At 46.7% G+C, this 13,514-nt stretch overlaps 5 protein-coding genes and 1 non-coding gene across 6 annotated transcripts; 3 read left to right on the forward strand and 3 right to left on the reverse strand.

The window, feature by feature from the left end:
* Window positions 1-166: 166 nt before the first annotated feature.
* Window positions 167-1,266, reverse strand: BO83DRAFT_448704 (uncharacterized protein; the record flags this gene model as incomplete). Its single annotated transcript, XM_025536693.1, has 1 exon — window positions 167-1,266. Exon 1 carries the CDS (start codon window positions 1,064-1,066, stop codon window positions 167-169), a length of 900 nt encoding a protein of 299 aa, XP_025386560.1. The 5' UTR covers window positions 1,067-1,266.
* Window positions 1,267-2,343: 1,077 nt separating this feature from the next.
* BO83DRAFT_409546 (exocyst subunit SEC10) lies at window positions 2,344-5,375 on the reverse strand. Its single transcript, XM_025534145.1, has 2 exons — window positions 3,053-5,375; window positions 2,344-2,992 (listed from the first exon to the last, which is right to left on the reverse strand). Exons 1-2 carry the CDS (start codon window positions 5,231-5,233, stop codon window positions 2,486-2,488), a joined length of 2,688 nt encoding a protein of 895 aa, XP_025386561.1. The 5' UTR covers window positions 5,234-5,375; the 3' UTR covers window positions 2,344-2,485.
* A 712-nt stretch (window positions 5,376-6,087) lies between these two features.
* BO83DRAFT_364473 (ditrans,polycis-polyprenyl diphosphate synthase) lies at window positions 6,088-7,449 on the forward strand. The gene is made up of 2 exons (XM_025529621.1): window positions 6,088-6,642; window positions 6,745-7,449. The coding sequence occupies exons 1-2, from the start codon at window positions 6,153-6,155 to the stop codon at window positions 7,341-7,343; spliced, it is 1,089 nt and encodes a 362-aa protein (XP_025386562.1). The 5' UTR covers window positions 6,088-6,152; the 3' UTR covers window positions 7,344-7,449.
* Window positions 7,450-7,668: 219 nt separating this feature from the next.
* BO83DRAFT_409548 (uncharacterized protein) lies at window positions 7,669-8,961 on the reverse strand. The gene is made up of 2 exons (XM_025534146.1): window positions 8,564-8,961; window positions 7,669-8,476 (listed from the first exon to the last, which is right to left on the reverse strand). Exons 1-2 carry the CDS (start codon window positions 8,740-8,742, stop codon window positions 7,852-7,854), a joined length of 804 nt encoding a protein of 267 aa, XP_025386563.1. The 5' UTR covers window positions 8,743-8,961; the 3' UTR covers window positions 7,669-7,851.
* A 473-nt stretch (window positions 8,962-9,434) lies between these two features.
* On the forward strand, window positions 9,435-9,567 carry BO83DRAFT_t184. The gene has a single exon. It is a non-coding gene; the product is annotated as a tRNA-Glu (tRNA).
* A 672-nt stretch (window positions 9,568-10,239) lies between these two features.
* On the forward strand, window positions 10,240-13,353 carry BO83DRAFT_379943 (ELMO/CED-12 family protein). The gene is made up of 3 exons (XM_025531624.1): window positions 10,240-10,972; window positions 11,074-12,439; window positions 12,518-13,353. The coding sequence occupies exons 1-3, from the start codon at window positions 10,709-10,711 to the stop codon at window positions 12,979-12,981; spliced, it is 2,094 nt and encodes a 697-aa protein (XP_025386564.1). The 5' UTR covers window positions 10,240-10,708; the 3' UTR covers window positions 12,982-13,353.
* The last annotated feature ends 161 nt before the right edge of the window (window positions 13,354-13,514 follow it).

Here is a 13,514-nt window from a genome sequence, read left to right on the forward strand (position 1 = left end):
GCTAATGGTCCTCGCCAAAGGAGGCAGCAGTAGCTCACAAAGCAAACTGGATAGAACATGACATATCATAAAGCACAGTAAAAGAAGACTACAATAGATAAGCCATTAAAAAGGTAACGATATGACATACTCATTCATAACATACATTTCATCTGCAAATCCAGCCCTATTTCCATACCCTAAGCTTGCACCATACGTTTTTCATTTTGTGTCGTATATTCTCATCAGCATTGCGAGTTTGTGGGTCTCCTTCTGCTGAAGATGACTCGGTAGACACCGGAGTAACCGGTGAAACGGCCTCCCAGGAGCTTGTTCGAAGATCAGGTCGTGTCAACGTCATCTTCAGTGTCATTTCGCGATTGTTTGGATCAAGCCGCTTGCCAGTGCCCTTATCGCATGAACAAGATTGTTGCATATTACTCGGTGAGATATGCTTGTCTGAGATGGGATGCTCCAAGAGCCGGGGCGGCTCTACGGCGTCTGATATAGGAACATTGGCCTCTGTGAAAAGGTCTGCATTCTTGGCCACAGCTGGGTATACCTTTCTCCTACCACTCTGGGGCTTTGGGCTCTGCTTTAGTACACCGGGCAGCCCTGATGTCGTGTCCTCATCCGCTGGGGCCGGAAAGCCGAACTCGATGGCTTCGTCGAAATTATGCGGGGATGCTAGGTAGAGTCGTAGTTTGAGGCGCGCTTCTGGATCCTGGTAATGTTGAGCACCCGGATCAATGCTGCAAAAAGATGATTGGAGACCATGATCGCCTTGCGCTTGCCTCGATAGCGGACGAAATTTGGATTCTCGAGTAAGAAGGTTGGTTAAGAAGGACGACGTGACGGGAGACTGGCTGGAATGTCGGTGGTTCTTGTGTGAAGCAGCAAACGATGGTTGTCGAATAAGAGTGGCAGAAGTCAAAGACAATGTCCTTCTGATGCAGGGTCTCTTCAGTTTTCGGTGTGGCATCTTCATTGGTGAGTTGACGTAGTTGGTGGGATCCTTGTCGAGGGCAAGATCAAGGTCATGCTCCTCACCAAACCACCGCAAGACATCACCAGGAAGTTTATCCATGTCGGCGTAAAATTACTCGTAGATGGAACGGTGAAAGATGAATATTGTACTCCGAAGGTGATGTTACAGCGTCTTTATCATATGAGACTGACTGATCTTTGACGTCTGAAATGGCTGAATGTCGACAAGACAGGCTTAGTGATATAGGAGGCGGTTTTGGGTTACAAAGGGTTTGGAAAGAGTATCATTTCCCACGAGAGCCTCTATGGGATTGAATGCATGTACACATGGGCTCCGAATTTCCTTCAGAGTTATAATTTAGCCTCTATGGGCAACTAGTGTTGGTTAGGCTTGAAATGCATATATCAAGCGAACTGAAGGGGTAAGCCCCTGAAAGCTAGAGTCAATAGTGAGGGTATCCTCGAGTCATTGCGATCTATACCGTGCAGGGAAAAGCTAAACCATATAAAAAATTAAAATAAAACAAAATTAAAAAGAAACAACAACGAAAGAATGCAGACACTATCATATATGAGCCTACACTAAGCGCTCTGCTTCGTCAAGCTTCTGATCGCGAACATCATCACGCCTCAGCTCATGTGAGGGGTTGCACTTAATACAAGTAAGCTGATTCTTCTGGAATGGAAAGACGTCCATGTTTACACAACCAGTTCTCTGTAGAAGAAATAATGCGAAAAACGTGGTGCTATGGTTGCTAGACTTCGAAGGAAGAGTACTACCGGATTGGCCCTTTGATTTTGTACAAGTATTGAAATTATCTATCAAGGATTCTGGAGGTATAAATTGTCTCCAATAGTATCGAAATAGCGCCGAAAATAGTAGGAATCCCTTAGCAGCTCAACGGGTTCACCCTGGTCATGGGCAACACTATCTACAGGGTAACTTCGGATACATGGACTAGCTTTTGCTAATCGACAAGTGGGGCACATGGGAAAATTAGTTATATGCAGGCATCATTATTATTCCGCAGTAGTGCGGGTACACACATGTACGAGATATACTTGACTCTAACTACGAAGAAGCAAAGCCTAGGCTCCTCAGTTAATCATGAAGAGGGTCTATCCGGCGGAGGAAAATTAGTTAATTAATATACAAGGACATTATAAATAGGTTGGAGCATAAAAATCTGACGCCATTTATACTATCAGGTTAATTCCCTCCTCCTTGATGGCATTATCTAGTTCATCAACTAAAGTAGATTGTCAATCCTGCCACTAGCTGGCTAGCTTGCGGACTAGTAAAGGGGTAAGTCGCCGGGCATGCCCGACCCCCTTTTCATTTTCCCTCTAAGCCGGAAAAGAAAGAGAGGGGGAACAACAGAAGACAGAGAAGGAAGGAAAAGAATATAAGTACACTACATAGATCATTAGCCTTGGTTGGAGATATACTCCGTACGGAGTCTAACACGGTCAAGTCTTCATTATCCATAGTTATTGGCTGTGTCCACACTGTTCCCTATCACAGAATATTAAGGACACTCTGCAGCGCAGCTGTATTGGAATCCTCTCTGCGGGAAACATACGCCCTGACCTCCTGGACGCTAAGGCCTGTTTCTGTCTGGCCAGAACCCCCGAGGCTTCGGCCTGGGCTGTTTCCAGTATTATTTCCAGCGCTTCCACCAGTACCACTCCCTGTACCACCACGAATTCTTTCGCGTAAAGCTTCAGAGCCGATAACAAAGAGGTTGCCCACTTCCAGCAGTACGTCCAGCGTACCGCTTGGTCCTTTGACCTGTTCCTCGATGTCCCAGGACTTAAGAAGGTCCGTATATTGCGTCATATCCTTGGTAACCATAAGCCCGCCAGGCCCATTAACAACGAACCGTTTGAAATGATCCAGCAGGAGAGTGCGCGTTCCAATGGCAATTTCTGTTAGCAGTTGGCGAATATTGGAGCCACTGGGCGGCAAGGATGTCTTCACCACGTTATGCACACGAGTCAGGAATGTGCAGATTGTAGCACAGGTCTAAGATAGATTAGCATGGCCTGCCAGAGGTTGAAAGTAGACCTTATCATCATAACTCACAGGTGTTTGTAGCTTCTCCAACCAAGCCGTACTATCCCCCTCCTTGGGTCGGAAATCGTTTTTCTTTTGGCCAGACAGGAGTTTGCCAGTCCATGTTAATGTATTGTCAATGACCTTCTGCTCAAGTATGTTGATCTTCTCTTCTATGCGCATAGTGATGAGACTTGTTTTCTTCTCCATCTCCCGCCGGATGGTAATGCTACCCGCCGCAAGTGGGATGAGTAAAGTATTTATGCACATAACCATCAAGTTTGCAATACCAATAGCATTCCGAATGGCTGGTAAATATGCAAAATCTGGCTCTGCTTTCCCAGACTCTTGCGATGTTGCTGCTTCCAGTGCGGCATCTAGAGACACTTCAATGAACCCTTCTCCCATTACTGAAAGAAGGAGAGTCAATAGTGCAAGCATATCCTTGGGTGTTTCACTATTAACGCTAAGCTCTAAGCCTCTGCCAACTGCTTCGGCAAGCCACTTAAGCATCCGCTTTGCAGAAGATATGCTTGGGATGCCGTCTTCTTCGGTCAGTTTAATATCAGTAGGTTTTGAGAGGTCGCTAGACTCTCTCAATCCTGCCACTTGGAGTAGCAATCTTCTTTGGGTTGGAGGAAATTCCGAAGACTCCAGACGACTCAAATATGCGTCACGAGCCGAAGAAAGCATTTCAGTACCGGATTTGGAAAGGGATGCCATGAAAGTTGTTGCTGCCTTTTTTCTGCGTGCATGAAAAGTAGTGAACTTGAAAAGCAAGGACGTATAAAGTTCTTCCAGTGTCCTCTTCTCCCTCTCTATATATGACGATCCAACGAAATAAGGTACGAACAAGTCTTCCAACTGTTGGTCAAGGACCAAAGCCGTTTGTGAAGAGATTGGATCCGGGTGTTCCGTCAGCCCATGGCTTTTCAGATCATCAACAAGAGCACTGATGTAACTTCGAGAGCTCTGTAAGGATCGTAGAAATGCTAGTGATGAAACGCTGTTTGCCTTTTCCAAGACCATTTCTAATCTTTGCTGAATAGACTGCTGAAACACGCGTTGCAAAAACTTCCCGAGGACCTGCTCATAGTATGGAAAGGCTCGCCGGATGATGGCCGATTCCTCTTGCACTACGACCTTGACTTCATCGATCAAAGACTGAAGGCTAGGTTCCACTTTCAGAGGTTCAGCATCGGGGTCTGCGAGCATCTCCCACGTCTCTAAATCGCCCCCTACTTCTTCTGTAACTAGCTGGCTTCGATCGATGAAGAACTGGTGCTGGTTGACGAATAAAGCAATGACGCTTGCACCACCGTTGAAATCCTGAAGTACAGTTGCGCAGTCCTTCATGCCTTCAAAATTTGCCTTGCGGTAGAAGTCGTCAAATTGCTTTAACAAATCATTCTCCAAAGTTTCAGAAAACTTCTCGATGATTTCACGAGTGTTCCGTCTGGTCCCATTCCCTTTCCCATTTATGTTATCGTCTGCAGATATAACTCCATTTCCGGGGAGCCCAGCGGACCTTCCACTCGAATCGTTCCAGCTCTCGGTATCGAGTCTTTGACTTATGCGAAGCAGTTGCCGCGCGATCTGTGCCGACCGTACCTTGGCCTCACCAGTTCCGGAACGTCTTAGGTTCTCTAGAAGCGTTAGCTCGCCCCTGTTGCTCACACCATCCCAACACTCGAGCAGAAAGCGGGCATCAAGCGCCCGACGTCTTTGGCGGTCTAATTCCTCCAATTTCTTTCCAGTCTCGACAGCCATATTTCCGGTGCCCCCGGCAAGCTCTACACCTGAAAGCCCGGCACCATTGAGCGAGGTGTCGAGCTGCTGAAAAGACTCGATTGTCTGTTTTAGCTTCTTACCCAAGGTATTGAGGTTCTGGGAATGCTGTGCCTCAGCCCTGCGAACTGCTGCAGACAGTTCATTTTCTCTGATCTCTAGGTCGCCGGAGATTTCACCGAGGCGCCGCTGTGCGTGCTCAAGGGTCCTGATGAGTGGCTTCGGGTCAAACGGTTGGTTTCCGGTTGTAGGCGTGATTGTAGAACGACGATTCGAAATGGCGGAGTCCGACAGCGCCTCGATAAACTCCTTGACAATGAAGTCGCGACTTGAGAAGTCCTCAAGGGTGAAGCTGGGACCTGTTGGGAACACTGATCGAGATGCAGCGTTGAGTGGGGTAATCGAGGACGCATCGTCCGGCATCTTTATAACTGAAAGCCGGGTCTATCTGCATTGATATCAGCATGGATTGTTGTGCAATCCGGACTTCACGGTGAGCGTCAACCGATGCCCTTGATTGCGCCGTGAATGCGGAGAGAAGAGCAACAAGAATTACGGGGCAGCCCAATTACGGAGTACTAGATAGGTGGTCCATTATCGGGAGGACGGGAGAGATGGGTTTCTGGTCTAGCGGATTACATAACTGCATAGCTTCAATAAGCTACTACTGAACGACGAAACAAACATTACCACCTCATTGCTAAATTCAATTTGTTGAATGCCTTATATCTGCTCTTAATTATCTGATCTTTCTTGTAACTTCCTATCCCTAGTAGTGGTATGCTAGGGTGCAGTAGGACTATTCAGCACTCTGTTATGACTATCGGTGTTACCAACGAGGAGAAGTAAGAACATATTTCGAATAAACCGAGGGGATCTAGTAGATAAACATGGTGTATTAAGCTGCACCTAGGAGTACTATTTCTTCACACAGCATCCACAGTCCGGGTCCTTCTTATCAACCAATGGTCACTAGTTCTAGAATGGCCGTGGGTACTGATATCGCAGGACTAGATATATAGTTAGATCACCATACGAAGTAGACTGGCGCATCGATACTAGCACTGCCAACTTGAATGCCATGTGCATGGATACACCTATCTTTACACACATTGTATGAATATGGAGTAGTCCGTATTCCAGCTAGTTACCGATCTTGTACGGAGGAGCACTTGGGATTTCCCAAGCTCGAATCGAATCCGGTCCTTGGGACCCACCACTACCACTGCCACCGCCGCCTGGACTCCCGAACTACTGTCTAATACCCATACGAATTACATCTCCTCAACATAATCAAAACATCTGGGAGTAACCCTGCGCTAGCGCTCACAGATAATAAAACATGGTCACGCAGCGTGATAGAGAATTGTTCAGGGATGATATTCGCTCTCGAGGAACGAAGCTCAATGCTGCTGAGCGCGAGAAACTGCTAAGGCCATATCTGCCAGACCCGTCTGATCTTCCACGCAGACCAACTCAGCGGCGCAAGAAGGTTCCTCGAAAGACACCAATACGGACGTTTATCAAGTCGCAGCTGCATCAACTCACATACGCCGTTGTTCACATCATCTTTGGGATATTTTCTCGTCTCATTTTGAGCTACCATGCTGTTGTGGATCGAATCTTCGCCATCGTCTATTACCATCACCGAACGCCAGAGTTAATACGAAAGGATGTGAAAGGCTTGAAGCGCTTACCCGAACATCTGAGCGTCATCTTATCACTACGCAAAGAAGACGATGCCCTAGCAATCTTGATGGATGAAGTGGCGGAACTTTCAGCCTGGAGCGTGAGTTCTGGGATACCTGTCCTAAGTGTATATGAGAAGACCGGTAAGTGATGGCTTCAGACCCCTAAGACCTCTACGTATACGATAAGAAAGAGGGGGGAAATGGAAGGCAAGGTTGGGGCTAACAATTTATGCATCTATATAGGTATCTTGAAGTCCTGCATCCCCGTCCTTCACCAAGCTATCACGAGCAAGTTGTCATCTTACTATGGGTCTCCGGCGCAGCAACCTACACTGCGGCTGTTTGCTCCCCACCACCCTATCTATAATACACAGCAAGATGTTCCGCCGTCTGAAAGACACAACGCCAGTTCTCTCACAGTGCTTCTCCTGTCTGCGACTGATGGCAGGGAAACGTTTGTTGACTTGACCAAGACCCTGGCGGAGATGTCCCAAACTGGTAAATTGTCCCCAGAGGACATTACTATGGAATTGGTCGATGCAGAGATTAGTGAGATCACCACTCAGCCAACCCAACCGACAGCACCTGTCAATCAAGGCAGCACAAGAATGGGCCTCAGCCGTAATGCCTCCCTAGTGAAGCCTGAGCCTGATCTTCTCCTTATTTTTGGTCCGTTCTTGAAGTTGGATGGATACCCGCCTTGGCATATCCGCCTCACCGAAATGTACTGCACCGGCGGTAGGAATAGTGGGATAACGAATTCCGACGAGGCTGTTGAGTACCACGGGTTCCTCAGGGGCCTCTGGCACTACGCCGGCGCTCAGATGAGGTTTGGCCGTTGATGGCAATTCCTTTCCTCGTGACTGTCCAAAGTGACCCTTGTTATATATTGAAGTCTTATTCCATGATCTGTTAATTGAAAGAGAGTAAGCAGGCACTAGTCTCAGCATATCTATAAATGGATAATCGTATCATACGTCCCCGAGAATAAGATACGTGGGGTGCGAGAGTCGAATAGACATGGCAATAACTGGTAATGCTCCAATGAGGTGCAGCGTTAGCTAGAGAACATACTACCAGTCTTTTGGTGTGCTTCGTCGCTGTACATCTGCCCCATCAACCATTGCCATTGTTTGTAAGTACCAGGAAGTATGGGGATGCCTCATGATATAAGTCATTATTACTTAGTCTGCTAAGTTGGGTATCAAAATTTCTATCTTCTATAATTACACATTAGTGGTTCGGACAGAGTGTCTTTCGAGAAAAACCTCAATGAGTCCGCCAGCGGATAACAGACCATTGTCTCACGTTATTCATGCAGGGTCTGTTCCAAGGCCGCATGGGGCTCTCCTAGTTTAGATGAAGAGCTTGCCAGTGGGATTGGAGGCCTTGTACACATTCAAGGCATCTCATTACTTCTTTTCCCGATTCGGTGACACCTTCGACCGCACAGGCAGAGCAAACTTTTCGTGCCCGCTCTGTCTGCCATTCGTCGTCGTCCAGCCTTTCCTGACAGCCGCTTGCAGGGGCCCTGAGTAACCCACTGCAGTCTACAGAGTCACAATGCCGTAAGCAAATGTAGCAGCTCCTCCCACCACAAAGATCACAGTCTGCATAGGCGTCAACATATTCTCGAGTGGTCGGTCTCCGGTGGCAGATATGACATGGGCGGAGACAGGACGCAGATGCGAATAGTGTTTGCGGTTGCTGATATGGGATCGGGGGAATGGTTTTAGGAGACACGGGCGGAGAGCTGACTCCAGAAATGCAAGTGTCTTGCGAAGAATCCGACTGTAGCATGTGAGAGATACCGTCTGTGAACGGTGGCTTATGGTAAGCAGGTGGCTGCTGGAAGACTCGTCGTTTCCTGTGGAGACATCGCTGGCGCGTGAAGACCCCTGCGCTGTCGCCTAAGCATGCTGTATTGTCTAAGCAGAATTGCGGGCTCGTATCATGAAGGGCCGATGAGGCAAGCCTAGTTAATTAATCAATGATATGAGTCAGCCACTTCCTCTGATCGCATTCAGCGATACTGGCCGCTTCATTGTTTAGAATTACAAACCTGTTTGATAGAGCTGGAGTAATATCTTCCAAAGCTGTTTCTCTTTTTCGCTTTTTTATGTTTTGGGCCGTAATAGAGGCATTGCATTGAACGATTGGGAGGTGTGGCATGGGATCATAAACTGTCGTCGCTGTACAATATTCGGATTGAATTGTCGGATGAGGAAGATAGAATGTCATGAAGCAAGAAAGGAAAGTGGCCACAGCATTAAGAATAAAACCTCAATGAATGCAAGCTGTTATGATGCACGAGAAGAAGAAGCTACCACAAGGTAAAGGGCGAGGATGACCTTCGATAAATGAAACAACAAGGACGCTTGATAGTTATCTCACTCAAATTAGGTGAAACATTCCATGTGGTTCTGAAAGATCCTGGTGCGTGGCAATTGTTGCTATTTTCCACCTGAATAAACAGCCTTGTAACAATGGATTGAAGCCAGTAAGGGTAGCCTAAAGCGGACTAGAAATTGCTGGCTACTAAATTATAATACTTAGTACTTTGCAAATTCCATTTATAGCAAGACTAATCTTATTCATGCGCCCCAATTGTACTCCAAAAATGCTGCACACTACCCTTCGGCTAGTATGACTATCCCCGACGTGGCCGACTGAGGAGTGATTGCTGTAACAAGAAAGCCTCATCATGCAACAATTATGTACTAGAAGGGAGTCCTTCTACGCTATGCTTTTATGCCTAAGGAAGCAGCCGTGCGGTACGATGAGAATATCTAACCAAGTGACAGACTACTACATAGCAATACTACTACGTCCATATGACATGGCGGAACGGCGAAATACTGAGCATGAATCGTTTGTTACATTTTTCCTCACTAGAATATCTAATATTATTTGAAACATGCTGTGTATAGCCGGTCTCGGTGGCGCAATTGGTAAGCATGATCCCAGACAATTTTCACTCCAGTTAGTAGATTACTAACACCTAGAAAAGGTTAGCGCGTACGACTGTTAATCGTGAGGTTGAGAGTTCGATCCTCTCCCGGGACGTCTTTTTTTTCGACGATCTTGTATGAATTCTATCTACATCCTGATGTACCCTTCTACGTACTCCATTCCATACAGATAAGTGCTCACTCGCATCGAAATTACGGCGCTGAAAGTCTCTTTTATTCTCCGCCTTAATTTAGTAGTAGATTTATGTATTTTTAAACAAAAGTGGAAGCAAAAGCAACTATCTACTTTATTTACTTACTATATCAAGTTACGTGTCTTGCGAGCTCTAGGTGTCTAGGAGGGAACGTCTGAGAGATATGCACTGGAGCGTAGTTATGAGATAGAGCGTACTCCGTAAAATAGACCTAGTCCACTGTAGCTGACTGGCCTATACACAGTCCAGTTGCCCAATGCTTAGGTTGTTACCCCTGCAGATCTTAGCCTGCCATATCATCTTGCATGAAACATCAATTTGCAAGTGTTGAACATCGTTGTAATTCCAGGCCCCTCACGTACAAGTGAACCAATGAATCTTCAAATCGTTTGAATGTACCTCCTGTCAAATAGCCGACATTTTCCAATGACTGACCCCTCCATAATGACCGAGAAACCAGCGTACTTAATTATCTGCGGAGGATGGCAAGGAGATGCCAAGCATATTTTCGGGCCCCTTTTAGATATCCGCTCGAATTTGTGACGCACCATGTCCCCTGATTGCATGTTACAGCTAAATACGAGGTCATGTAAAAATGATCCTTTCGCCAAAGCTCCTTGATCGCCACCCAATTCACTTGATGGAGTAGATGACAGCAATTGGATCTTTACTCCTGGGCCCTGGCCCCCGATACGCAGATACACAAGTAGTCAAGTTTAAATTATATCGCAGGTCAGCTACATATCCTGGAGTCCATTAATGGGTCGAACTTGCCCGGTTTCGATTTAGTCCAAGTGCGGAGTTCCGTTATTGGATCTCTTGGCAACCCACCCTCCCTTATTCTCTTTCAACCGGTAGAAGGTGCTGATTCCCTTGAGCCTCGTTTCCTGAAGTCCTTACAGGGCCATGCCACTCGGAATCTACAGCTTGTATGAATATTTGTCAGAGAACGGGTACGGCTACTGATTGGCATACCCTCGCTTTGACGATTGCCCGTACTCTCTTGCGACCGGAGGGGCCACATCACTACTACTTCCCATCATGGAAACCAGCATCTCTGAGCTGGTTGAGAGGCTAGGAAGTGACGAAGATGCGGTGCGCAAAATGGCAGTTTTTAAACTCCAAGGGAGCATTGGGGATCCCTCCTTTGCCGATAATTTCATCGCAGAAGGTGGACTCACTAGGTTACGCTACTTGACTCTTCATGCAAGTGGTAATACCTTGGCATATAGCCTCACAAGCTTCGCCAGAATACTAGAAGTTGACAAAGGCTGGGATCTAGTAGACCAAGACATGGTTGAAAGAGTAGGTAACATGAACAAGCTCTCCGTCTTTTTTAAAACATACTCCCGCAAACCACCTTATATAGTAACATACTGATATATCGTACCGTCTTTTCTTTCCAGGTTGTTGAACTCATAGTGACTCACCCATTGGTTAACATCCTAAGGGGTGCAATGTCTATATTAGTTTCCATAGTGTCACATCCTTACTCAGGTAATCACTTATCACAAGATGGAAACTTTGGCTTTCGTGCATTGAAGCCCGCAATTGCCATTTATCCGCAATTCCTGGAAATGCTTGTCAATAGACTTTCGTCTGCAGACCATGCCCTCTGCGCAAATGCACTTCAGTTGATTAATTCGCTCATGCGCGACTCTATCACGAATGAGGCAGATACGGAGTGGCCAAAGTTTATTCAAAAGCTGCAAGATCTCGGTGTGATCAGAGCAGTCTATTCCCTCATGCAAGGTACTGCACTGCAGGATCACGTGCACCCATTAATAGAATTTCAGTCTCTTACCAAAGTTCTTCTGAGGAAATGGAGAGAGATACCCTTGGATCTGGAGAGGCCAGAGCACAGAAGAGCCTTGAAAGGGATCTATGTGGCTAGCTCGCATGAGCGGAGCCAAGAAAAGGGCATCGAGAATGGTGATGAGATGAAACAATCTAAGAAACACAGTTCTGAGAAGTGGAGGCGTCTTGGTTTCGAGACGGAGAGTCCTTCGATGCAGTTTGAGGATACCGGGTTCTTGGGCATGATGGATTTGGCAGACTATGTCAGAAATCATCAAGATGAGTTCCAAAAAATGCTCCTGGAGCAGTCCACGAAGCCTCCTCAGCAGCGATGTCCCATTGCCCGTGCCTCACTGTCAGTCACTTCGATCTTATACCAACATTTTGAGGTGGACAAATCGGAAATGGATGATTCCAAGGGTTATCTTCTACTAGAGTCTCGCTCTAACCTTGACAAGTTGTTTGAGCCTTTGCTGTTGCATTGGACCAGATTGCATGTAGCAGGATTGCATGCTTTCTTTCGTCTATGGAAGGCTACCGGAGCGGAAGTCGAAGATTACGGAAAGATCGTTGAGCTTGTCCGAATCCTGATCGAGTCTGTTGTTGGTGGAGCACCTCGGACAAAGGATGTGCAAGAAGCGGAAGAAGAGTTGACCAACTTCGAGTATGGTCGGCTCCGCGAATTGCAAATGGAGTTGTTGGGGCTCACCTATGAAGATGCCTGGGGCCAACACCTGCAGCAGATGCGCGAAGAATTGTATCACGAAGCACTTCAATTTGTTAAAGAACAGAGGATCCGCTGTCTGTTGCACGGCGCATGGTTCCTCAACGAGGGCTCCGATAGCTCAGGCGTGGGAACCGAGCAACGCTCATGGAAATATGCTCAACTTTCGCACAACAGGAGGTTCTTACACTTTGGTGATTTCAATTCCATTCTTGAGAGGTGTCCAGAGCTCGATACTTTACCCGAGAAGAGTAAGTTTGCTTCGTTGATGTCGATGCGTGGTCTGTTCTATTCTGGATTCAAAGACTGACTGCGCTTTACTACTTCAGTCGACCTCTCATCGGTATCTTCAGTGGTCTCTAATGTCTCTGCTTCATCCAACGATCAATCAGCGGAGCCTGCAAAGGACATGTCGCATGCTGTATCTTATACTAAGATTACCGTGCACGGCTACTCGCAGCCTGTACACGGGACTGGGGACATCCAGAAAAGTAATGGCCATCGCCGAACCTCGAGCAGATCAGTGCAAGGTGAATCTGCACTGTTGAGTTTCTGTCCACAATCAACCAGTGTCGCATCTGAATGGCTTGATGGTTTGCTTATGCTTCTCAACCAGCAGCCTATAACTGCAGAGACAAACAAGCTTATAAGTTTGGTCAGCGATTACGGGCTCAAGATCCGTTTGTTGAATGTTCGCTTTGATGATGTGGCCTTCGCGGGTGAAGCGCCCCAAGTTCCCACGCGAGATGGCCTTGATGACAATTACTACTATGACGTCTTTGGTGGCTCATAATAACGAGCTCCTTTTCGACACTGACACTGTTATTCAATAGCAAATATTTGCCAGACATCTCCATCCATGTGGAGGGTGTTTTGAGTGACGATAATGTGGATGTACAGGGGCTACCGAATTGGTTGGAATATTTATTAGTACTCTTCGGCGAAATCAGCTGCTAGAACACTGCATATTATATACTCGAACTAATATGCTCTGTAGATAGGGGATATGTGGTATCTTTTTTTCTTTCTCTTTTCCCTCTGTCCATGAGCCTTTTCCCATCGTCCATTTCGATTGTCTCGTGTAATTCTCGGTTTAATCTCTAATACCTGCAAATGAGTTACTTCAAGAACAGCGACATGTAAGCTCCGCTCAAAAATTCCGCCGGGCTCAATGTGATCATGAGCGGGGGGAGTCATACAATGATACAGTGTATTGGTCATCGAGTTTGGGTTAACATCTCTAATCTGTGGCGCTAAATAAGCACATGCCAAACTACAAACTACAAAGGGACACAGACACGTCCGCGTCCAGACACTGGCCCACCA

The sequence above is a fragment of the Aspergillus eucalypticola genome (assembly GCF_003184535.1).
Source record: "Aspergillus eucalypticola CBS 122712 chromosome Unknown BO83scaffold_18, whole genome shotgun sequence".
Taxonomy (NCBI): domain Eukaryota; kingdom Fungi; phylum Ascomycota; class Eurotiomycetes; order Eurotiales; family Aspergillaceae; genus Aspergillus; species Aspergillus eucalypticola.

Coding starts and splice junctions, on each gene's coding strand:
- BO83DRAFT_379943 (XM_025531624.1), top strand. CDS start 10,709: ATGGAAACCAGCATCTCTGAGCTGGTTGAGAGGCTAGGAAGTGACGAA. Junction 10,973..11,073: donor ACCAAGACATGGTTGAAAGA/GTAGGTAACATG, acceptor TTTTCTTTCCAG/GTTGTTGAACTCATAGTGAC. Junction 12,440..12,517: donor CGATACTTTACCCGAGAAGA/GTAAGTTTGCTT, acceptor TTACTACTTCAG/TCGACCTCTCATCGGTATCT.
- BO83DRAFT_409548 (XM_025534146.1), bottom strand. CDS start 8,742: ATGACATTCTATCTTCCTCATCCGACAATTCAATCCGAATATTGTACA. Junction 8,477..8,563: donor ACTCCAGCTCTATCAAACAG/GTTTGTAATTCT, acceptor TTAATTAACTAG/GCTTGCCTCATCGGCCCTTC.
- BO83DRAFT_364473 (XM_025529621.1), top strand. CDS start 6,153: ATGGTCACGCAGCGTGATAGAGAATTGTTCAGGGATGATATTCGCTCT. Junction 6,643..6,744: donor AAGTGTATATGAGAAGACCG/GTAAGTGATGGC, acceptor GCATCTATATAG/GTATCTTGAAGTCCTGCATC.
- BO83DRAFT_409546 (XM_025534145.1), bottom strand. CDS start 5,233: ATGCCGGACGATGCGTCCTCGATTACCCCACTCAACGCTGCATCTCGA. Junction 2,993..3,052: donor TGGAGAAGCTACAAACACCT/GTGAGTTATGAT, acceptor AATCTATCTTAG/ACCTGTGCTACAATCTGCAC.